This window comes from Pteronotus mesoamericanus, unplaced genomic scaffold (assembly GCF_021234165.1).
Source record: "Pteronotus mesoamericanus isolate MK-2021 breed Mesoamerican mustached bat unplaced genomic scaffold, CSHL_Meso_final contig_221, whole genome shotgun sequence".
Lineage (NCBI taxonomy): Eukaryota > Metazoa > Chordata > Mammalia > Chiroptera > Mormoopidae > Pteronotus > Pteronotus mesoamericanus.
The window spans coordinates 19,957,257-19,983,872 of NW_026555092.1; the positions used below are offsets into that span (position 1 = coordinate 19,957,257).

The window sequence follows — 26,616 nt, forward strand, 5'->3', positions numbered from 1 at the left end:
CATATGACCCAGAAATTCCATTTCTGGGTATATATCCAAAAGAAATGAAAAAAGGAACTTGAACATTAATACACCAAAGTTCATAGCAGCATTATCCACTAGCCAAAAGCTGGAATCAATCCAAATATTCATCAAAGCCAAATGTCCAGATGAATAAATAAATATATATAAAATGGAATATTGTTTAGCTGTTAAAATGAGAGAAATTTTGACACATGATACGACATGAATGAACCCTGAAGACGTTATGCTAACTAAGCCAGTCACAAATAGGTAAATATTGCATGCTATATAATTCCACTTATATGAGGTATCTAAAGTAGTCAAATTTATAAAAACAGAAAGTCGGATGGTGGTTGCCAAGGAGGGGCAGGGAAGAATATGAGGAAAGATGAGTTAGTATATTATTAATGGGTACAGAGTTTCACTTGGGGAAGATGAAATAGTTCCAGAGATGAATGGTGGCAATGGCTGACGACTTAAATGTACTTTATGCCACTAAATTACACATTTAAAAATGGTTAAAATGGTAAGAACAAAAGAAAATACTGAGTGCCGCTTTGGTAATGGGAGAGAATAGAAGAAAGAGAAGGGCAAGCATACTGAGAACTACAGCATCAATCTGAAACCTGACTTGGCAGAAATGTATAGTGCTTTTTAAAAAAAGGAAAATAGAATATTCAAATTTAAAATATGTACAAGGGTAGGCAAAAGTGGGTTTACAGTTGTTCATATGAAAAAAGTATGCAGATTATGATTATTACAATAGCTTTATTAACTCAAGAGGATGTCACAATACAACAGTAAACCTATTTTTGCCAACCTGTGTGAGTATGTATATTCCTTCTCTAGATTCAAAATTTTCCAAGACCACATTTACCGAAAGAGCAAATTTATCCTAGATTCCTGTTTCCCAAAATGAGTTGTGTAAAGAGTGCACCAAATCACTTGGGGAGGTGGTTAAATGCAGATTTCTGGACCTCACCCCAATAGATTCTTGCACATGTAAAGATTGTGGAACCAGTGCCTTAGAAACAAAAGGTAAGGAAAATTAAGTACCTTTTATCCTAAAACATGTGCAACTATCTAAGTGTATGTTATCATTTATTCAGAAAACTATCCTCAACACAGAATTAAAAGTAAAATCACACTCATAATTTAAAGATTTTTGTCACTTTTTTTTGTGGGAAGAGAAGCATTTACAAACTTTTGAAATGTTCTTAGACAATCTCTTAAATGGTAATCTTTAAATGAAAACTAATGGGACATTACAATGTTTCATTTTAACTATTAATTCTCAAAAATGGCTTTTTAAAAACTGCATTCCAGTTTCGTAGCATTCAGTTACCTTGAAATATCCCCCCAGTACCATTCTGCATCCTGAAGAGAAACAGAACTGTCCTTCATTCCATTTGTAACAGTTGAAGTCATTGGTTTAGGCGGCTTTGGTGGAAGAGCTAGAAGAAAAATGTATATTATTGTGTAGATGAAATTATCATTTGTTTTCTAATTTCCTCATTCAGGAACCACTCATTAACCAATATATTAATACACTTAAGACTCAAATAATTATAAATCATATTGTGTTATTTTAAGTTACATCTTAAACATTAGCCCCCCCCCCAAAAAAATCCTTTTAGAACTATACCCACAACGGCCTGAAAAGTGAAATTTTCAAACTATTTGGGTTTTTTCCCTCATTTTTAATTTATTTTTTATTTTTAAAGTACAGTTGACATAAGATATTATTACTTCAGGTGTACAACCCCATGATTAGGCACTGGTAAAACTTATAAAGTGATCACCCTGATAAATCTAGTACCCATCTGACACCATGCAGTTATTAGAATATTATTAACTATATTCCCTATGCTGTACTCTACATCCTCATAACTATTTTGTAACTCCCCATCTGTACTTCTAAATCCCTTCACCTTTTTCACCCATTTCCCCAACCCATCTCCCATCTAGCAATCATCAAAATGTTCTCTGTATCTATCGAAGTCTGTTTCTGTTCTGCTCATTCATTTATTTTGTTTTTTAGATTCCACATATAAGTGAAATCGTCTGGTATTTGTCTTTCTCTATCTGACTTATTTTGCTCAGCACCATATCCTCTAGGTTCATCCATGTTGCTGCACATAGTAGGATTTCATTCTTTTTTATGGCTGAGTCACATCCCATCATATATATGCAACACTCCTTTAACCACTCACCTACTGATGGACATTTATGGATGTATACATCTTTTTGACTTAGTGTTTTGGGTTTCTTGGGATAAATACCTAGAAGTGGAGTTGTCAGGTCCTTCTTTGTCTCTTGCTATAGACTTTGTTTTAAAGTCTATTTTGCCTGGTCTGAGTATTGCTACCGAAGCTTTTTTGTTTTGCTTTGCTTCCATTTTCATGAAATATCTTTTTCCATCCCTCTACTTTCAGTCTGTGTCTTTTGATCTGAAGTGAGTCTCCTATAGACAGCATATGTAAAGGTCTTGTTTTGTTATCCATTCAGCCACTATATATCTTTTGATTGCAGCATTTAATCCATTTGCATTTAAAGTAATTGTTGATAGATATGTAGTTACTGCCATATTATTGTTCATATTTTTTCTCCTCCCTCTCCCCTCCCCCTCCCCCATGACCCTTCAACATTTCATGTAATACTGTTTGCTGGTGATGAACTCCTTTAGCTTTTTCTTGTCTGGAAAGCTCTTTATCTGTTTTGATTCTAAATGACAGCTTTGCTGGGTAGAGCAATCTTGGTTGTTGACCCTTGCTTTTCATCACTTTGAATATTTCTTGCCAATCCCTTCTGGCTTGCAAAATTTCTGTTGATAAATCAGCCGACAATCTTAGGGGAGCTCCATTACTGGTAACTAACTGCTTTTCTCGTGCTGTTTTTAAGATTCTCTTTATCTTTAACCTTTTGCTTTTAACTATGATGTGTCTTAGAGTGGGCCTCTTCAGGTTCATCTTGTTTGGGACTTTGCACTTCTTGGACTTGTATGTCTGTTTCCCTCACCAGTTTAGGGAAGTTTTCTGTCATTATTTTTTGAAATAGGTTTCCGATTTCTTGTTCACTCTTTTCTCCTTCCCGCAACCCAATGATGCAAATGTTGGTACACTTGAAGTTGTCCCAGGGGCTCCTTAATTCTATCCTCATTTTTTTATTCTTTTTGATGTTCTGATTGGTTGTTTTCTGTTTCCTCATATTCCAAATTGCTAATTTGATTATCTGCTTCATCTACTCTACTGGTGATTCCCTGTAAATTATTCATTTGTTATTGTATCCTTCATTTTTTACTGCTTTTTATGGTTTCCAAGCCCTTTTTTATGCTGTTGAAGTTCTCACTCAAGGAACTTAGTGAGCATCCTTATAACCATTGTTTAGAACTCTGTATCTGGTAGATTGTGTCCATTTCATTTAGTTCTTTTTCTGGAGATCTCTCCCCTTCTTTCATTTGGGACCTGTTTCTTTGTCTCCTCATTTTGGTTCCTTCCCTGTGTTTGTTTCTATGTATTAGGTAAAGCTGCTACAACTCCCAGACTTGGGAGTGGCTTATGTAGTACGTGTTCTGTAGGTCCCAGCTGCATGCCTCCCCAATCACCTGAGCTGGGAGCTCCAGGTGAGCCCTGTGTGATCTGTGTGCACTGTCTCATTGTATTTGAGCCTTGATTGGTGTTAGCACATTACTTGGAGGGACATCCCCCCAGGGTCGATCAGCTGTGAGGGCCAGCTGTGACTACAGTAGAGGAGCTGCTTGTTCAGGGCCTGACCACACAGAGCAGGACTAGCTTCAGTGGGGCTTGGTGCCCACTGAGTCTGCACCTTGAGTGTGTCACTGGTGGAGGTGGTTGGGTTGTATCCACTGTGTTCTAAAGCTGTCGACCAGGTGCATTGGCTCTGGGGCCTCCTGGGAGGTACAAGGTCATCCACTGCCTATGTCCTGCCCAGGGCCACCTGGAATGAGCTACAGAGATCTGCTCTTTGTGCTGGTCTTGGAGGTGCCCAGGAGAGCATGCCAAGCTGCAAACCAAGCCTGGCTGCTGCTAGTGCCAGGTCTAGGGCCACTTAGCAAGAGGCTATGGATAGGCGCAGGCCAAATACTGCTTATTTGAGGGATTTTAGGAAAGTCCAAAGCATGAGCTAGGAGGGGCCCTTTGTTTGAAAAAGCCACTGGAAATAGTTTGGGTGGCCTCAGGAGCTGAGTGGGGTGGGGTCTCAGGGAATCATTGGAGGAGGCAGCTAACAGTGTTAACTAGACTCATGGAGACTCAAGAGACTCAGGTATGGCACCTATGTGCTCTGCTAGCATTACTGTGTGAGAGAAAGCTACCCCTCCAGCCCTAGTGCTGAAGCCAGACAATTCAGTTCCTCCCCACTTGTCCCTATGCCTTTTGAGCTGCTGCCCCAGTGCTGGAGCTCAGAGCAAGTGAATCCAAATAAGTCTGTACATGCGCCCTTTAAGAGAAACATCTGGGACTACAGGAGCCTACTGTCTCACTCAGCCACAATCCCTGCTAGTCTTTACAGCCAGAAGTAATGGGTACTTCTCTTCCCAACACTGAAACCCTAGCAGGGGCTGGGACCCCTCGCTTCATGGGGACCTCCACAGCTGAAACACCCCTCTCCATTTTTAACTGCCACATGTGGGCATGGGGCCAGCCTGTTCCGCACCTATGTCCCTCCTATCAGTCTTGATGTGGTTTCTTCTTTATATCTGTAGTTATAGGATTCTATTCCACTAGGTTCAAATGTTTTAGGCAGTTCTGAATGATGGTTGTTCTGTAATTTAGTTGTAAGTCTGATGTGGCTGTGGGAGGATGTGAGTACCACATTTACCTATACCATCATCTGGACCAGAACTTCTTTTCTCTTCTTATAAAGCACTAACTTTTAATTTTAAACAGATGTCAAAAAAACACTTAATTGTCTCTCAAAAGACAATGTGGCCCTGACTGGTGTGGCTCAGTTGGTTGAACGTCATCCCACAAAGCAAAGGGTCACCAGTTCAATTCCCAGTCAGGGCAAATGCCAGGGTTGCAGGTTCAGTCACAGTTGGGGCATGTAAGAGGGGTAACTGATCAATGTTTCTCTTTCACATCAATGTTTCTCTCCCTCACTCCCTCTTTTCCCCTCCCTCTAAAAATAAATAAATAAAATCTTTTTAAAAAAGACAATGTGGTTTCCCTTCACAAATAATTCAGTCCAAAAGCCATCAAGTGGGACTGGTTATAATGGCCAAGATTTGGTGTCTGAGCCTGAAGCAGCTGAGGGCAGTCTATATCCATGCAGGAGGGCAGAAACACAGTACAGGATCTCAGAGCTTGATCAGGGTGAGGAGGGGATCCCCACAAGGGCAATCTGGCATGGGGTGATGAACCTAAGTGAAGTAAGAAGGGCAGTGGCACAGGACCCCGGTGGCACAGTACTGGAGACCAAGACATAGTCCACTGAGGCAGGCATCCCAACATAGTGGGGCAAAGCCAGAGAAGGGTGGAAAGAGTTTCTACTTAGGTGGGGGATGGGAGGTGGCAGAGGGAATGCAGAAATAGCTATGAGATTTGGTATATAAAAAGAGATGGATCAAATAAGAAAAACCATTAAAGATAACAGAAGCCAGGTTTCTCACAGCTTAAAAAGAAATGTTACAAATATATAAAGGTAAAAAAAATAGAATGAACCCTTCGTTTAGACTAGGATTCTGGCTATTGATGTGAACTACGGAGAGAGAGAGAGAGAGAGATGGATGTAAATGTGTAAATTTATAGGGAATGCAACTGTCCCTTGAGAGGTCCAGCAATCAACAATACCCCAATAACATACCTGGCACTCAGATCTTGTTTTCTAATGCCATTCTCCATTAAAAGGTGCCAGGGGTCTTTGAAGAAATGGCTGATTCCAAGGCTGGAGTAGAACAAGTACGAAATAATATGGAGCATCATGCCAAAAAATAAGCAATTGCTCAAAGAATGAGAGGCCATTAACAAAAGAATAAAGAATCTAGCTTGAACTGTTCCCACCACCAAATCTGGAACAACTAGAGCATCAATACTAATAATGGTAATAAAGGGATATAAACCATTTAAAAAAAAATAGGACTCCATGTGCTCATGTAGATATAAGAAAATAAAGGAAAAAGCTAAAAGATTGATGACTAATTTTATAACCTCAGAAGGCCTTCCCATGAAATTCTTATTTATCAAAAAATTTCAAAGGGCGGACATGGAAGAGGGTATGGGGGGATAAATGGTTAATGGGAAAAATACAATAAAAAAATTAAAAAGGCTAATATAACAGCAGAAAAGCCTGGCAAACACCACCTTAATCAAGTAATCAAGGTTAATACCACCAGTAATGATGAAATCATGGGCCCCCAATAGGATACACTGAGAACACACATCACTCCTGAAATAATCCTGCCAAATATGCATAAACTGAATCTAATCATGAGGAAACATTAGACAAACCACAACTGAGAGACATTCTACAAAGTAACTGGCCTGTAACCTTCCAAAATGTTGAAGTCATAAAAGAAATACTGAGGAACTATTGAAGAGGAATACAGAATCACGGCAATTAAATGCAATGTGTGACTCTACACTGAATTCTTGTTATAAAGGATATTATTGGTACAAGGGACAAAACCTAAATCCAAGAATGAGATGACAGTAATGCATCAATGTTAATTTTCCAATTCTGATAGTTGTATCGAGTTTAGATGAGAATGTTCTTGTTTGTGGAAATACAAACGTGGTCATCATGTTGGCAACTTACTGTCAACTTACTTGGTTTGAGAAAATCAAGTTATTATTACTGTACTTGCAATTTTTCTGTAAGTTTGAGATTGTTTCGAAAAAATTTCAATTAACAAAAAAAGTTAAAGACAATATTGAAGGAAAAGGGGAATAATGTGAATATGTTCTTCAAAACAGAAACTCTTTACTGTCAAATGATTTTCAACAAAGATGTCAAGCAATTGCGAAAACTAGTCTTTTTAAAAAATAGTTTTAGCACAACTAAATATCCACATACAAAAAAAAAATGTAGTTGGATCCTTATCTCATACTGTAAACAAAAATTAACTCAAAATACACCAAAGTCCAAAATGTAAGAGCTAAAATTATAAAATTATAGAAGGAAACAGGCTTAAATCTTAATGACTTCATATTAGGCAACAGTTTCTTAGATATGACACTAAAAGCACAAACAACTAAAAAAAAATTAACTGTATTTCATCTAATTTAAAAATTTTTATGTTTCAAAGGACACCATCAAGAAAGTAAAAAGACAGCCCTGACTGTTGTGGCGCAGTGGGCTGGGCATCCTCCTGCTGACTGAAAGGTCACCAGTTCGATTCCCAGTCAGGGCGCATACCTGGGATGCGGGCCAGGTCCCTGGTTGGGGGCATGAAAGGGGCAACAGATTGGTGTTTCTCTAGCATGTCAAAGTTTCTCTCCCTCTTACTCCCTCCCTTTCCTTCTCTCTAAAAATAAATAAATGAAACCTTTAAAAAAACAAAGTGGAAAGATAACCTTAGAATGGGAGAAAATCTTTGTAAATCATAGGTGATTTTAAAAATTTGTACTTAAAATACATAAAGAACTCTTGCAACTTCATAATACAAAGACAAATGACCCAATTAAATATGGGCAAAGGATATGAATAGACATTTCTCTGAAGACACACAAATGCCCAACAAGCATATGAAAAGATATTCAATCTTATCAGCCTTTACAGAAATGAAAATCAAAATCACAATAGATACCACTTCACATCCACTAAGATGAATATAATAAAAAAGACAGGTAATAACAGTGCTGATGAGGATGTGTAGAAACTGGAACTCTCATACACTGCTTATAGAAATGTAAAATGATATAACTGCTTGGAAAATGGTCTGGCAGTTCCTCAAAAGGTTACATGAAAAGTCACCATATGACCCAGCCATTTTAATCCTGCCATATACTTAAGAGAAATGAAAAATACATCTATACAAAAATGTATATATCAATGTTCGTACAGCAGCATTATTTATAATAGCCAAGAAGAAGAAACAACCCAATGTCCATCAACAGATGACTGGACAAAAAGAATGCAGTAAAATATCTATACAATGAAATATTATTTGGCAGTAAAAAAGAATGAAATGCTATAACATGGATAAACCATGAAAACATTAGACTAAGTGAAGAAAGCCAGTCATCAAAGACCATATATTATATGACTCCAATGGCCAGAACAGCCAAGTCTATACAGACAGAAAGTAGATCAATGGTTGCTTAGGACTAGGGTAGGTTAAAGGGGAAGGGAATGACAGATAATGTATGCAAGGTTTCTTTTGGGAGTAATGAAAACATTCCAAAATCGCTTGTGGTAAAGATTGTACAAATCTATGAATGTACTAAAAATTGTTGAGTTATACACACACATTAAGTGGGTATATTGTATGGTATGTGAATTCTATCAATAAAGCTAGTTATTAAAAAAACAAGTATCGGACTTGTGAAATGGCTACACGGGGGAAAGCTTGCTATAATCCATGGTTTTTTTCCTAAATGGCTAGTTATTTGTACCTATCTTATTTAAAAAGATTTGATGTGGCTTATAAAAGTAGCTACAGCTGAAACTCTAACTTAACAAAATTTAAAATTCTTCTAGCCATCCACTTATAAGGTTTAATTAACAGTTTAAACTTATGCTATGCAAAGCACTGTGCTATGGTTATGAAAGGTACAAAGACCAGGTGTTCCCAGCATTCAAAAGAACAAATGTAGAAGGAATGATACATAAAAATACCTAACCATAATAGTAGAATAAGGTAAATACTATAATAAAGGTACAAGCAAAGTATAATGGAAACCCAGCAAAAGCAGCAACTGATCTCCTCCTGTGGACACTAAGTTCAAACACTAAGCTTCTCAAACCTAGTCCTTCCTGAACAGAGTGCAATGACCAGCAGAGACCAACAAGAACCAATCTGCCTCCCTGAATCAGTAGTATGGGTTACAATCTAATCACCAAAAGGAGTCAGAGACTTCCTGTTGTTTATAACCCTTCTCTGAAGGAGCTCTATATTGAATTGAGCTAACCAGGATGCACGGGGAAGCTGCCATTTATGGACAATGACAGTTCACTGATAGCTCTACCACCAACAAACATATGACTATTCCACATATATTACACACAGAGCTTCCCATAGCCTCTTTGTATCTTGCTTTTTCTCATCTGAGGAAATATCAGAATGGAATGATTATAAAGCAGCTCCTACATAAAGCTGCTAAAAGAACACAATCATGATGAACTATAAAATCTGAAATGAATACAATACTAGCCTCATTCTACATTCTTATCTAACATCACTCTATTCATATATTTGACAAATATTTTTTAAATACCTCTTATGTTCCAAAAGCTGGGAATATGGCAATGAATTAGACAGATACAACCAAATCATGAATATGTTCAAATTTAGCTCAAACTAGTCTGAGAGTTCAAACTAAGTGCTTTTGCTTTCTCTGGTAGTTGATCCCCCAAGCCCACGTAAACTATAGAATTTACTGGACAAAAGTAAATAAAAGTTTACCTTAAATAACCTTCTAGTTACATGGAAATAAGTAGATTTATCTCTCTATGTCACCTCTGATTGTGATATTATAAATGAAGTTTTAAAAAATTCCAAATCACATACATTTTAAGTAGGTCAAGTGAAACATATTGAGGGAAAAGCTAATTAGAGTACATTAATTACCTTTCAATTCCTTGACAAAATAGTTCTTGCATTGGGTGAGTATGCAATGCTGAGTGATGAGTTTAACGCACCTGAGTACATACCTTTCTAAATCAGTAACAATAAATACCTAGCATTTTTATTTCTGTTTAGAAGACAATAAAAAGTATTTCTCTTTCTATTATGAGAAACTATAGTGCAATTTTTTTTAATATTAGCAATACAGAAAGATACTTTAAATTTTCTTTTATTTTTTAATTAATTCTAGAGAGAGGGGAAGGGAGAAAGAGAAGGAGAGAAGCATCGATCAGTTGCCTCCTTCACGAGCCCTGATAGGGGACCAAACCTGCAACCCAGACATCACTTAGACTAGGAATCCAACTTCTGACCTTTAGATCTGCAGGATGGCACTCAACAAACCAAGCCACACCAGCCAGGGACAGAAAGATATTTTAAATTCAATTTGAGAGAGAGAGAGAGACAGAGAGAGAGAGAGACAGAGAGAGACAGACAGACAGAATATCAATCCAAGAGAGAATTTAAAAAAATGTTTAGCATAAAGGGAGTATGAGGTGGGGAAAAGTGGAAGTTCATTTTCACTTCCTGTCATCTCCTGGGTAATCACCCCAATACTGCTCTGAATTGCCTCCCCAACAAACCATCTTATTATTGCTTATCATTCCATTACATCCTCTGGCGCTTCCTCCCTGATCATTCTCTCCACATTCTAATTAAACAAACTGTTTTATAACTTCAATATCTTCCCAGAAAATGTTTTTTCCCCACTTGCTAGACTGCTCTGAAATCTGGCTCTCCATGAAGGTCATTACTATCTTGGCAGCTGTCTCTCTCCAAACATTGCTCTTTTTCCTCATGGAGTCTGGACCTCTGTTCTTCCTTAGCTCTGAGTTTTCCTAGAAGAAATCCACACCTTAAAACTGATATATTCCTGGCTTCTTTTTAATGTCCTCTCATCTACTCCTGTAACTTCAAATATCTAAACTCTGCTCCCAAACAATATTTCTAACTACAGGGTCTTTTCTAAATCTCTTTTTTAAAATTTTTATTTATTGATTTTAGAGAGTGAGAAGGGAGAAAGAAACATCAACCTGTTGTTCCACTTATTTATGCATTCATTGGTTGATTCTTGTATGTGCCCTAACTGGGGATCAAACCCACAATCTTGGTGTATCAGGACCATGCTCTAACCAACTGAGCTACCCAGCCAGGACCTTCTTCTAAATTTCTGCTTGTCCAACAGAAAACACCTAATATGTCTCAAGCACTGTAGCAGGCACAGTGAATTATACCAGTGCTTCTCACACTTCAACACAGTTATATATGGATCTTATAAAATGCAGAATATGATTTGTAGGTATGGCTTGGGGCTTGGAATTCTGCATTTTGAACAAGCTCCTAGGTGATACCAGTGCTGCTGGCCCAAATTGAGTAGCAAGGAGCTTACAGATGTCTCTCTTCGAAAAGCTTCTATAGGTTAAAAAAGAAAAACAACAACACACACACACATGAGTACAGTAGCTAAAATACAAAAGATTAAATACATGTGATTCTTAATTCCCTCTACAAATCACTCCAAATTGGCAATAAAATATATTTTTAAAGGTATGAACACACAATAGCAAAGGTATCAGGGGAGGAAACAACAGCAGATGATAGGAACAAAACTTTAATACAAGAAAAGCAACTAGATGAATCTGACTTGGTAGAGCGCAAAAACTGAAATCTAAGTGTGGAGAGAGAAAAGTCCAGTAAAAACACAATCTGATTTACACCACTGTACTCTGGAAAGATCAAGAACTGGAAGCACAATTCATCACTGAAGGGAGGATTGAGGATGGGGCTGAAAACAAGAGGACTGGCTGAAAATCTACAGAAAGAGCAGTTCTCCTCCCTAATGCCCACCCTCCAAAACCCTGCACAAAGGCTGCCTGTCAACTCCTCAGCCCAGAGAAACTACTGAGGAGGATTTTCACTCAGGAACACTAAACACAGCTGGGAGTAGGGGTAAGTTCCTAACTGAAAACAGAATTAAGAAAAAGTCTGCTAAACAAGTAAATGTCCCAACCCCTGTTCCCACCTCAGTTCTCTGAAGACTGAGCCACCAAGCTTATACCCCCAGGCAGGAGTTAGGGAGATTTTTCTGTGGAGAAATAGACAAGACCCCCCAAAAGACCAAAAAATACAGATATTTTGCAGTTACCAATGAAAAAGACATTCATTATCTTATCAGCTTTCAATGAAGACCTCCAATCAACACATCCTGCTCACTAACATGGACCTTTCAATTATCTTCATATTACCTCATTCTTGAATAAGATCTAAGCTTTTAAAAAGGAAAGAAATTCTAATACATGCTACCACATGGATGAATTCTAAAGACATTAAGAACCCTGAAGAAATAAACCAGGCACAAAAAAACAAATATTGTATAGTTTCTCTTATATGAAGTTCCCAAAGCAGTTAAATTCATAGAAACTGAAAACAGAATGGTGGCTGCCAGGGGCTGAGGGGGGAAGGGAAATGGGGAGTTAGTGTTTAATGGGTATAAAATTTCAATTACGAAAGGTGAGAAAGTTCTGGAGATGGATGATAGTGATGGTTGCACAACAGTGTAAATGTATGTAATGCCTCAAAACTGCATGTATGCTTAAAAATGGTTAAAATGATGTCATATTATGTGTATTTACCACAATTAAAAGAACAAATAAAAGAACAAAACACAAGACATTTGAAGAAAGCCATCAACTTCAGACCTAAGTATTAGTATACATAAAATACCGGGAACAGAATAACATGTTCAATAACATCACGAGGAAACAATCAGATAAACAAGAATACAGGGCATTCAATAAGCCAGGTGATCTGGACTCTTAAAGTCATTATCATTTTAAAAAATAGCCAATATTATTTTAAAAAGTGACTAGAGGCTATTCTAGAAAACAGACAAAAGCAACACAATCAAATTCAATGTCAAGTTTAGTGGGTTTCTAATTTAAAAACACAGCTATAAAAATATTATGGAGGTAATTCAGATAATTTCCGTATGTATCAGATATTAAAATTATTAATAAATGTTTAATCACTCTGTTGTAGACCTGCAGCTAATATAAAATTATGTCACCATAATTTAAAAATAAATTTAAAAACTTTTTAAAAAACATTAAAGATAAAAACAAAGAAAAGGAAAAGGGAGTAAACAAAGAATTAAAGGAAAATTTCACAGACACATTAGAAAAAAAAAAGAATATAATATCCTCAGCCCTGGCCGGAGTGGCCCAGTTGTTGACGCACCATCCAGCAGATAGAAAAGTTGTTGGTTCCATTCCAAGTCAGGGAACATACCCAGGTTGCAGGTTTAATCGCAGGTCAGTGTGCATGTGAGAGGGCAGCCAACTGATGTTTCTCTCCCACATCAATGATTCTCTCCCCCCACTTCTCTCTCAAAGCAATGGAAAAAAAAATGTCCTAGGGTGAGGATTTTAAAAAAATATAATATCCTCAGAAATATAAAAGGAAATGATGCATCTATGAAACACAAACAAGATCTATAATAAAGTGACATTAAAGAATAAGAACCCTGCCCTGGCTGGTGTGGCTCAGTGGCTTGAGAGCTGGCCTGTGAACCAAAAGGTCACCAGTTCAATTCCTAGTTAGGGCACATGCCTGAGTTTCAGGCCAGGTCCCCACTTGGGGGCATACGGGAGGCAACCACACATTAATGCTTCTCTTCCTCTCTCATGCCTTTACCCTCTCTCTAAAAATTAATAAAATCTTTATAAAAAAAGAATAAGAGCACTTATATTTAAAATCATAATAGGGTTTTTTAAAAAAAACATCAATTGACAAACTGGCAGATAAATTTGAGGAAATCTCCCAGAAGGGAAAAGAGAAAGTACTGGAAAATAAAAGATAAGAGATTTTGAGGATAAACTCACAAGATCCAATACTGATTTAACAGAAGTTCCAGAAAGCAGGGGGGAAAAACATTTAAAATAAAGAATAAGCCCTGACTGATGTGGCTCAGTGGGTTGGGCATCTGCAAACTGAAAGGTCGCTGGCTGGATTCCTGGCCAAGGCAAGTGCCTGAGAGTTGGGGGCGCACAAGAGGCAACTGATTGGTGTTTCTCTCGCACATCGATGTTTCTCTCTCCCTCTCTTTCTCCCTCTCCCCCAACCTCTAAAAATAAGTAAATAAAATCTTTAAAATAAATAAGAATGACATACAATAAATGAAAAAGACCCACATCAAGGCACATCTATGTGGAATTTCATATCAGAGATAGAGTGACGTTCCTAAAGTCCATTAATCACAAGGGGTGAAGAAAAAAGACAGGTCACAAAGGACAAAGGCTAAGAATGTCTTTAGATTCTTCAACAGCAACACTAGAAACTAAGGATACTGGAGAAAAGTCTTCAAATTCTGAGGGAAAACAGTTCTTCAAACTAAAATTATATGTCCTAGCGAATTATCAATTATGTGCATATGAGGGTAAAACTGCCATTTTCCGTCATACAAGGTCTCAAACAACTTAACTCTCGACACAGTTTCTTAGGAAGCTCCTGAAGAATGCTTCTACCAAAATGAAGAAATAAACCTAGGAAAGAAATGGTTGAGGATTCAGGAAAATGGAGGCCAAAACAAGAGAGAAGCAAAGGTAAATCCCCAGGATAATGGTGACTGGAAGTACCAGGATGACAGTCAAAAATAATAGTGGGGATTCTAGCAAGAGAATGAAGGGTGACTTACAGGGTATGTTGAAAGGAAAAAAAATATAAATGATAGATTATCCTTTTCAATGAGGCAGCAGAGCAGCCTCCCCAGCAGATGCAGAGATGCAGATCTTTATGAAGACCCTGACTGGCGAGACCATCACCCTCAAGGCTGAGTCCAGTGACACCACTGAGATGTCAAAGCTATAATCCAAGACAAGGAGGGCAACATCTGATTTTTGCAGGCAAACAGCTGGAGGATGGCCACAGTCTCTCAGACTACGATATTCAGAAAGAGCCCACCTTGGACTTGGTGCTTCACCTGTGGGGTGGCATCACTGGGCCCTTCCTACACCAGCTTGCCCAGAAGTACAACTGTGACAAGACAATCTGCCACAAGTGTTATGCCCACCCGCACCCCTGCACTGTCAACTGCTGCAAGAAGTGCAGCCATCCAACAACCTGTGCCCCAATATTAAATACGGACCCTCCTCCACCTCCTCAAGCCCACGGGGCGGCCTTCTGACTGAACACCACGACCCTGGGGCCTCAATAAAGTTTCCCTTTTATTAACTGGAGCAAAAAAAGAGAAAAAGAAAAAACAGAAAAAAAGATTATCTGATGTTAAACTATACTGAGATGAGTTTTGTAGTTCTATCAGAGGATGAGGATAATCTGTCCTAAATACACTTAAAAAATCAGGCAAAATTTTAAAAACTAAAGCAATAATTAATTCCAAAAAATTGTAAGAAAAAAGTGTAATCGTATACTAATGGCTAACCTGTGAACACTATTTATATGATAGAATAGTGTAAATGCTAAGTTAATTTAAGAAACAATTATATAAATATAATAGAAAAATAGGTAAAGGGAAAGTGTGTATTGTATGGCATAAAAAAACTATCCCCACCTTTCTTAGAAGAAATAAATAATATCAAAAGGTGAAAAAAAATTTCATTAAAACTTTACTGGGTACCATGAGTTATATTCCTAACTAATAAGCTAAATGCAACTTAGAAGACCACAATGTATTTTTTGTATTCATAAAAAAAAAATAACTAGAGCCAAAAAAACCCAGCATTTATATGTTTTAAAGTAAATAACAAAACAGAAGAAAACTGAAATTAGATGTCTGGAGTGGTGGAAACAGCAAAACAGAGGAGGGAACACTTTTCAATTCATTGTATAAGGCCCAATACAATGATACCAATGCCAGGAAAAGACAACACAACGAAAACTACAGATCAATATCCCTTAGGAGCAAAGACACAAAAACCCTCAACAAAATAATACCAAGTGGATTCCAGTAACACTTAAAAAAGATTATTATACACCATGACCAAGTGAAATTTATTCCAGGAATGCAAGGTTGGTTCAACCAATAAAAATCAATGTAACACACCATATTAATATAATATACGTTTAGTCCTCACAACTGATGAAGAAAAAAATCTGACAACATCAAGCACCTTTCATGATAAAAACACTCAACAAACTAGGAATAGAAGGAACTTTCCCTAACCTGATGAAGGACATCTAGAAAACCCACAGCTAACATCATTCTTAATAGTGAACGACTGAATACTTTCCCCTAAAATCAGAATTAATACAAAGATGTTTCCTACTGCCACTTTTACTAAACACTATATTGGAGATTCTAGCCAGCACAATTAGTAAAGTAAAATTTTTTAAAAGGGCATCCGGATTAAAAAGGAAGGATTAAAACTATCTCCATCTATACTTGCATATAAAAAATTGTAAGGACTACACACATACAAAAAACTATTAGACCTAATAAACAAGCTCAGCGAGACTGCAGGAACAAGGTCAATATACAAAAATTGACTGAATATCTATAAAAATAAATGTATAAAATTGACTAGCAATGAAGAATCCAAAAATTAAAAAATCAATTCTATGTACATTAACTCCATAGAGAATAAAATATTGAACAGACATTTCAGCAAAGGAGATATATAAAAGTCCAATAAGTACATGAAGAAAAATGCTCAATATCATTAATCATTAGGGAAAAACAAATCAAAACCACAATGAGGTACCACTTCACACCCAATAAGCTATAATAAAAAAGACATAATAAAAGTTGCTGAGCCCTATTACACTCATTATACAAGAAATATTCAGATGAGTTAAAAAACTATGTAGAATCTAAGGAGTTTTAGAAGAAAATGTAACTAATATTTTTCATGACCTGAGATAAAATATTCAAACTCAGAAGTTATAAATATTGACAGTATGACTATATTAAACATTTAACAATATAGTAATATATATATTAAAAAGTTAAAGGACAAGGAATAGAATAGAAAAGTATTTGCAACACATCGAAAACATGGTTAATAGGGTTTTTTGTGGGGGTTTTTTTTTTTAGGGAAAAAAGTTCTACAAACCTTTAATCAATAAATGGGTAAAGAAAACCAAAAAGTCATTTAAAGCTTTTTTTTTTTAAATAGAAATAGGCAAGAAACAGATGAAAACAGGTTTAGTTTCAACAAATAGTAAAGGAACAATTAAAATAACATCATTGTCACAATCAAATTAATGAGTATTAAAAATATTGGTAATTTCAGGTATGGGTAATACCATATGATCTCACCTATAAGTGGGCTCTGTTCAACAAAATAAACTAACGAACAAAAGCAACCACAGGCACAGAAACATGGAGCAGACTGAAAGTGACCAGAGGGGATGGGGAAAGAGGACAATGGTGAAAAGAAGGGGAAGGGACTAGACAAAGAACATGTATGAATGACCCATGGACGTGGACAACAGAGTGGGAATTGACTGTGGGAGCGGGGAGTGGGGGTGGGATGGGTAGGGGGCGGTAAAGGGGTAAAAATTGAGACAACTGTAATAGAATAAACATGATGTATAAATAAAAAAAATATTACAAATGTTTACCAAAAAAAAAAGTTGCTGAGGATGCAGAAAAAAATGGAATGTTCATACGTTGCTGGCAAGGATATAAAATCATGAAGCCACTGTGGAAAACTTTTTGTCAGTTACTCAAAAAGTTTAAAAGGATTACCATGACTCAGCAGTTCCTAGGTATACATCCAACAGAACTGAAAATACATGTCCAGCAAAAACTTGCACATCAATGTCCATAGCATTCTTCCTAATAGCTAAAAAGTGAAAACAACCCAAATATCCATCAACTGATGAACAGATTAACAAATGTGTTGTATCAATAAAGTGGAATATTATTCAGTCGTAAAGAGAAATGACATACAGCAAGTCCTTGAATAACATCATTTTGTTATAACATTGATGAGAGGGGGTAAAAAATCAATTTCCAGCCAGGGCCACTGCCTGTGTAGAGTTTGCACGTTCTCCCCGTATCTGCATGGGTTTTCTCCAGGTACTCCAGTTTCCTCCCACGTCCCAAAAATGTGCACATGCAGTGAACTGGCATGCCTAAATTTTCCCAGTTGGAGAGAGAGAAAGTGCACCCTTCCTTGGAGCGGTGTCCAGTCCAGGGTGGGCTCCTGCCTTGTGCCCTGAACTGCCAGGATGGGCTCCAACTACCCACAACCTTGAACTGAAATAAGCACGCTGCAAGATAATTATCTTACTTGCTTTTATTAATCTTGGTTCAATGTATGAATAGCTCACATTTATTTCAATGTTTAGTATCAGAAGTGTTTTGGGTCTTCATTAGAAATTTGATGATTTTTTTAACAGAAATATGCCGTAGGAACTGAACATTTGTGTGTATATAAGTGAGCCTACTGTAAAATTAATTTTGTGCATTTCACTTTAAATTGCAGAAGTGAGGATTTACTGTATTGATATGTTACAAATGAACCTTGAAAACATTATGCAATGTAAAAGAAGCCAAACACAAAAGGCCGTATATCATTCCACTTACATAAAATGTCCACAACAGGCAAATCCATAGAGACAGAAAGTAGATTAGTGGTTGCCACAGACTAGGGGAAGGGGAATGGGCAGTGACTTTTAATGGCTACAGGATTTCTTTCAGAGTGATAAAAAATGTTCTGGAATTAGATGGTGGTGATAGCTGCACAACTTAGTGAATATACTAAAAACCAGTGAATTGTATACTTTTAAAGGATGGCATGTAAATTAAGGCTCAATAAAAGAAAAATGAGCCAAGCAAAGGTACTTGTAAAATTCCACCTAATTTAAAACAGACTTTTATCAGACCTTTTTACATCATGGTAAAGAAAGTATTTAAATACATATACACAACGACCAATCACAGGGAAAATGATGTGTTTCAATTCAGGACTTACTTTCAATCCAGTTTTATATATGACAGAAAAATTACCTAGTTCTGGTGCTTTTTTAGTTATATGTTCTGAATGCTCCTTTCTAGGCTCCTCGCCAAACTTTTTTCCCTCTGCCACTTTTCACCCCTCTCTAATTCCTTTATCATTTTTCCCCAGAGGCTCCATCTCGGAACATATATTTTTTCTATTTATGACTTTTATATAGGACAAATCATTTCATTTCATAGCATTCCACTCTGCATTATGTTTTAAGGGTTATTTATATTGATAGCTGTGGTTATTTTCACTGCTCTCTACCGTTACATGAATATTCTACAATTTTTTCATTCTATTATTGATGAGCTTCTGAGTTGTTTCTAGTTTTTTAACAAATAATGTTGCTATGAACTTCCCTGTATTTGTGACAAGTATAAACTCTTTCTTACCTTCTAGAGTTTCCCTACGGTATATACTTTACCAGATAATGTTCAATTATAATCCCCTAAAGTGGAGTTCCAGTTGATATGTCATTCTCCACAGCAGTATGTGAGAATTCTTATTATTCCATATCCTCGCCAAAATGGTGAGTGTTAAATATTATTCAAATGAGGTTTTAATTTGCATTTCCATGATGACTAACAAGAGTGAACACTTTCTCATGTCTACAGTTTTTTTGTGTTTTCTCTTCTATGAATTTCCAGTCCACTATCTTTTTATTATTATCATTGATTTCTAAAATATTCTTTACACATGGGTAACAATCCTTTTTAGTTATATACTCTGCAATCATCTTCTCCCAGACAGCAGGGTATTTTTCCTTACACATTTTCCTTTGATAACTGTACATTTTTTATTTTATCTACACATTTATCAATCTTTTTCTTTATAATTCAAATTACAAATTTTACTGAAGAAATTCTTCCTTACCTTCCCTATCCCGATAACATAAAAATATTCTTCCATTTTTTTCTGAAAGTTTTGTTTTTCATTTTTACATCTTTAATTATTAGGAACTAATATATATGGTGTGAAAAGAAACTATTTTATTATTTTCCAAGTACCTTATTGCATTAGTTTACTGCTTAACCAGTCCATAATTTCCTCACTTACCTGCAAAGCTCTCACTATCACATATTAAATTTCCTGTATGAAAGGATTCAGTTTCTGGCTTCTTTATTTTGCTCCCTTGGTTGGTCTATTCTGTGCCCAATCTCATATTGTTAATTAGTATGGCTTTATAAATCATACTATCTGAAAGAATAAATTCTTACAATTTTTCTTGGCAAGTTGCTATTCTATATAAATTTTGGACAGAGCTTGTCAAGTTATATGAAATATCCTATCATATATTAAATAGAATTGTACTAAACTTATAAACTAACTTGTAAAAAAATAATGTGCTCATGATATTGAGTCTTCCTGTTCATTAATATGGTATCCTAACTTACTTAGATCTTCTCTAATGCCTTTTAATAAAATTTAATTATTTTTTCCATAAAAAGTCATGTGCATCTTTTGTTGACTTTTGTTCCAAGGTACCTTTCAACTGTTGCTGCTACTGTAATAAATTATATCTTTTTAAAATTACATTTGTTGTAAAAACATCCCAAGTGTCTGTCAACAGATCAACAGATATACAAAATGTGGGTATATACATATAATGAAATATTATGCAGCCATAAAGAAGAATAAAGTTCTGACAGATGCTACAATATGGATAAACCTTGGAAACATTATGCTAAGTGAAAAAAGCCAGACACAAAAGGACAAAAATTTATTATCCCATTTATACAAAATAACCTACAACAGACAAATTCATAGTTATTTTTCTAGATTCAGGAAAAGTCTATCTGAGTTTATCATTTTCCAGAAATGTGTGATAGAACTCACTATAAAACTATGTGAGTCTGTTTAGGGTGGCTACTATAAAATAAATAAATAACAAGCGTTTGTGAGGATCTGGAGGAATTGGAACCCTGTTGCACTGTTGGTAGCATTGTAAAGTGGTACAACCACTATGGAAAACAGTATGGTGGTGCTGCAAAAAATAAAAACTAGAAATACTGTATGATCTCAATTTGGATACATAGCCCAAGAATGGAAAGCAGGGTCTCCAAGAGATACCTGGACACCCATGTTCATAGCAGCACTATTCACAATAGCCACAAGTGGAAGCAACCAAATGCCTACTAATTAATTAATGAATAACCAAAATTCTGCATATACATACAATGGAATATTACTCAACCTTAAAAAGGAAGGAAATCCTGTCACATACTACAACACAGATGAACCTTTAGGACATTATATTAACTGAAATAAGCCAGTCACAAAAAGACAAACATTGTAATCATTCCACTAAAGTGGTCAAATTCATAGAAACAGAAAGTGGAATAGTGGTTACCAGGGGCTGAGAGGAGAAAGAAAAGGTGAGTTAGTTTAACGGGTATAAGTTGAAAGATGAAAAAGTTCTGGAGACATGTTTCACAATAACGTGAATATGCTGAACACTACTACACTGTATACTTAAAAATAGTTAAGCTGTAGATTTTATGGGATTTTTAAAAAATCACAATAAAAAAACTATATGGGCCTGCAATTATTTTCGATTTCTTTTACGGTTAAGAGACTACAAAGATTTTCAATTTCTTCTCAAGTCAGTTTTGTTAAGTTATTCTTGGTTGTTTTTAAAGTGTGCCTACCCTATTGAAGTTACTTTTTCATAGTTCATTAAATTGTCTGTTTTATCTTTACTTCTTTGTAGCTACCAAATGAAGCTGTTGATCCATTAGACATTCAATCTACACAAAACCATTATGATAATGAATACTTTTTGTAGAAATTTATAGATGGCAATTATAGGCATCTGCAGATATAAAACTAATAAATAATAAATCCACACACGGCAATCTCTACGAGTAAAGTGAAATCATTCTTAATAAATCTTTTCTGATATATTTTTAGGTTCCTTAATTTAGAGTGTTTTATATTCAAATGTTTGTTCACTAAAACCATAGAATAAAAGTGTCAAAACTACAGAAAAAGGTAAGTGGAAATTTAAACTACAGTAGTCCTCCCCTTTATCTACAAGGGATACATTCCAAGATCTCCAGTGGATTCCTGAAACCGCAGATAGTAACAAACCCTATGTACACTGTTTTTCCCTATACATCCATACCTATGATAAAGTTTAATTTATAAATTAGGCACAGTAAAAAATTAACAATGATAAAATAGAATTATAACAGTATACTGTAGTAAAAGCTATGTGAATATAATACTCATCCTTGTTATGTGCGATGATACAATGCCTACATGATGAGACCAAGAGAAGCAAATGATACAGGCATTGCGACATAGTTTTAAGCTACTATAAAGATTACTTGAACACAAACACTGTGATAATGCCACAGTCTATCCGAAAACCACAACAGCTACTAAGTGACCAACAAAAAGGTCACATACACAACATGATACACTAGACAAAGGGATGACTCCTGTCCTGGGCAGGACAAAGTGAGACAACACAAGATTTCATCATGCTACTCAGAATTGTGCAAAATTTTAAACTTATGATTTATTTCTGAAATTTTCCATTTAATATTTTGGACCACAGCTGACAATGGGTAACAAACCATGGAAACCGAAACCACAAATAAGAGGGGAATATTGTCATATCCTAAAAAAGTCCGTATTTTTGCCCATTTCAGCTCAGAATGGAAGAGCTAAATCCTTGGTTTTCGTGGCCTTTTAATCATTTCTAAAGAAGTGTTTTCTCCCACTAACTACAGTAAAAATAACACTCAAATATAAATGACTGTGTAAGGAAGAAAAGAACTATAGATACGTAAATAGATAGATAAATAGATAATTATATAGATTTATACTTATACTTGAAACCTATTCTAAAAGGCCTACCAAGGGGTTCATGATTCAACTTGCAAAGTTAGCCAGAAGCCATTGTTTCTTCCATTATTTCTAAAGCAGTCTCATATGTAGTACACTAGAGATCTGGAAACTACGTTGGGTCCCTTTATAATGTCTATGACAGCCTTGGTATTTTCATTAGAAATAAGAGTAATTTTTTTTTTCTTATCTGAGCAAAAGGCTCCAGAAACAATATACCAAACTATTATAAAGAACTTTTTTTTTAATGTGAAAAAAGTAAATCCGAAACCAAAAAAAAGGACTATCCTACCTATCCTTCATAGTCCAGGTTCAAATTATCATCTCCAAAGTCTTAGTTCCACCCTAGCCCACAATATCCCCTTCTCAATTTCTAAAGTATCACTCTTTTGATGCTTAGTTACTTATTGCTCATATTATTATTCTCCTCTGTTGTACTAACTGGAAAGTAAAAATTAGAGCAATGTTTGGGGGAAAATATTAAGACTGCATATATAAAACAATGCCTGATATTAACTATTCAATAAGTGCTATGATAGTTATCTCTCTGCCATTTACCAAATTAATGAGTCTAAACAAGTCACCATTGTTAAATTTTATTTTCTTCACCTATAAAGATAATAATCCCTGTCAAAATATTATCTATGTGCAAACAGGGTGACCAATATTCTTGGGTGTTGAGAGTATTTTTCATCATTATGCCTAGAATATTACAGTTGATCATTACTAAACCTTTGTACAACATAGCACTTTTATTACCTTAACATTGTAAGATAAGCACCTTTATAAACTCTTAAGAAACATAAATTTTAAGAGCTGCAAAATAGCTTCTCATATGTCATAATTTACTTAACTATTCCCTCCATGTTTTGCAGCAACCACTCTCATCAATATCTCCACCCACCTCCTTGTTCTTTTGCCAACACACCAGCCCACAGATCTCTCAACCATAGGGAATCAATCTAACAACCTCCTTTCTCTGTTCCCATACCACAATTGCTGCCTTCTGCTGAAGAAATCACATCAAGCTGGGAATTTGTGCTACCACAAATCTATATGCCCTTCATTTTAACTGAGATTAACTATCCTATTAGTTATTCATCTATATACCTTTGATCTGTGACCTTTTCCATCCCACACAGTGACCAATGACTATTCCAAATCTCAAGCCCAACACTGTATATACCTCTTCTGTCACAATTGCCCTCCACCAGAAAAAAGCAATCTGACCTCCCCCAATTTTCCAACCTACATTTTCTTCAAACCCATCTTCTTCCTACTCAGTGTTAGACAACAGTATCCCTCTTTCTTCTCTGGTGTAATAATCCCTCCTAACCTCCAAACATAATCTTCTGCTTCATCAAATCACACACACCCATATATTCAACTTTATCTCTACTTTCTCTACTTTATTATCTCCAACAAAACATAACACGTGTTCAATTCTTATATCCTTTTTTAAAAATCTGTTTCTCAGTTCTATGTCTCTCTCTAGCTACCTCTTACTTATGATTCACAGCAAGTTTTCTAAGACTGGTCTATACTTGTAGTCTCTATTTTCTCACCTCTCATTCACTCTTTGATCTATTGATATTTCATTTCTACCCCATTCACTAAATATGTCTTATTAATGTCTTCTCAGTAACAAAGTCCAGTAGAAGGTGTTTTTTTTTTAACTTTTCTATCTTTACTTCACATAATCACTTTAAGTTTTACACTGCTAGTCATTTTTTTTCTTCTTGACAATCTCTCCCTGGGCTTCTCAGAGACCAGTCTTCTTTTTCTTTCCCTACCTTACCTGTTGCTTTTGAGTTTTGAATCTAATCATATTGGTGTAACATATTATGTTTCAAAAGTTCCTCACGACCTATAGCATCAAGTCCAAACTCTTAAGCATGGCATGTAAGGCCATTCTTGGTCTGGTTGCTACTTACTCGTCTATGGTCATTTCCTATTAGTTTTTCACAGGCACCTTTCACCCAAGCCACACCAGAACATCCACAGCTCATCCCAACACACACTTTCTCATGCCTTTGTATATACATGGCTCCCTGTATCTCACAGAATGCCCATTCCTCCCTCTCCCCCAAACCCCTCACCACACTCCTTTAATCACTTTTTTTTAAGACTCAGGTAGTATATAGTTTTTTCCTTGAAACCTTTCCTCACATTTTTAGGCCTAATTATTAGCACTACCTCCTCTTTGATTCCACAGAGCTTTTTCTCAATCTTCTAATAGAAAGCTTATTCATTATAGTTTAGCTGTTGACCTGTCTTTGTACTAAAACTATGAGCTCCTTGAGGAACACATTTTCTTATCTTTGTAGCTCCAGTGCTGAGTGTTTTACAGATAGAAGGCACTCGATAAATATCTGTTGAATTAGGTAATGCATGAAATGATCAGCATTTAGGCTTACCACAGAGAGGAAGTAGAGATCCAAGAATAATTAAGCTCAAAGAACAGCAGTGGAATTTTACTGAAGGCAGAAAAAACAAACAAAAAGAAAGGTCAGCCTGGAGACAGAAACAAATTTTGAAATTTCCCATAGAAAAAGGTAAAGTGAGTCATAGAAAAAGAATGATGATCAACCACATTATCTACAAATATCAGCCTATTACTTGTCTTATCCCAAAATCTTACCCATTCTGATCTTCACACACTAACCAGGTAGCTTCTAGCAAGTGAGATGTGCAGCTGCCTCTATCAAAACCTCTAGCACAAGCCCCTCATCCTAACTTCTCTAACGTTTCCCTATATGACTGCATTACAAAAGCAACGACCTTCAAGAAAAGTGAGTACCTACTATATGCCAGATACTAAGCTAAGTATTATTTCATTATACTTATATGTGTGTATATATTGTATTTTATAATTCTTAGAAAATCTTTGTGAATTAAGTATTACTATTCCCATTTTGCAGATCAGGACTGTTCAATGTCATATAGTTGTTAAACAGGCCAAATTCAACCCAGTCTTCTAACAAAATGCAATCCTCTTTCCTCTCAAAGCATCAACTATATGAAGGCATGACTTAAAAGTTTCCAGTGGTCTTTCAGGTACCCCTCACATCATGTGTAAAGCTAACTCTAACGTAGCCCTCTATGGCAGATGTTGTAGAATATTAAAAATTGAGATATGACTTTCACCAAACTCATTTCTTTGCTACTAAGGGCCTTCTCTCTTTTCTCTGTACTTCCAACTCCTCACATCAAACCCCCCGAATGTCAGTGAAAACTTTACTATCAAATTTAGTCTGTGATAGAGTGACAGCCCTCCAAAAATATCCACATCCTAATCCCTGGAACCTGTGAATGTTACATAATATGGCAAAAGGGACTTTGCAGGCATGATTAATACTGAGATGAGATTATCTTGGATTATCCAAGTGGGCCAAAGAAATCACAAAGAACTTATAAGAGAGAGCTGGAGTATCAGTCAAAAAATGAGATATGGCAACAGAAGCAAAGAAGAGATGGCAGAGGGAGGGAGGGGCTGGGCAGAGGAGACAGAAAGAGGGAGAATGCAATGCAGTAGGCTGTGAAATGGGGCAAAGAGTCAGGAGCCAAGGAATTCAGGCAGCTTCCAAGAAGGAAGAAAAGGCCAGGAAAACAAATTCTTTTCTAGAGCCTCCAAAAGGAATACAGCTGTAGACCGCTTGATTTTAGGACTTTTGACATCTAGAACTGGAAAATAAAAATCTGTGTTGTTTTAAGCCACTAAGTTTATGGTAATTTGTTATGGCAGCAATAAGAAACACAGTTTCTACTTATCAATGCCTAAAAGAGGCAGCACCAAGTTTATCTTCCTAAAATTTTTTTCAAATTTAACTTTTGTATTTATTCATAAATCTTTCCAATTGTACTTTTTAAACATTGTTTTTTCTGTTTAATAGAAAATCTAGGATAAAATTGTCCATAATCCCATCATCAATGTTTTCATTTGATCATGTTCTAATTCTTTTCCTTCACCATATTCTAGTTTCAGATATTTGT

At 36.0% G+C, this 26,616-nt stretch overlaps 1 protein-coding gene across 2 annotated transcripts in view; it reads right to left on the reverse strand.

The window, feature by feature from the left end:
• PIK3R3 (phosphoinositide-3-kinase regulatory subunit 3) overlaps window positions 1-26,616 on the reverse strand; it is an 82,363-nt gene that overhangs the window by 39,528 nt on the left and 16,219 nt on the right. For both annotated transcript variants that reach the window (XM_054572161.1, XM_054572160.1), the window contains exon 2: window positions 1,349-1,457. In XM_054572161.1, the coding sequence (XP_054428136.1) occupies window positions 1,349-1,457 (109 nt within the window). The remainder of the gene's footprint in view (window positions 1-1,348; window positions 1,458-26,616) is intronic.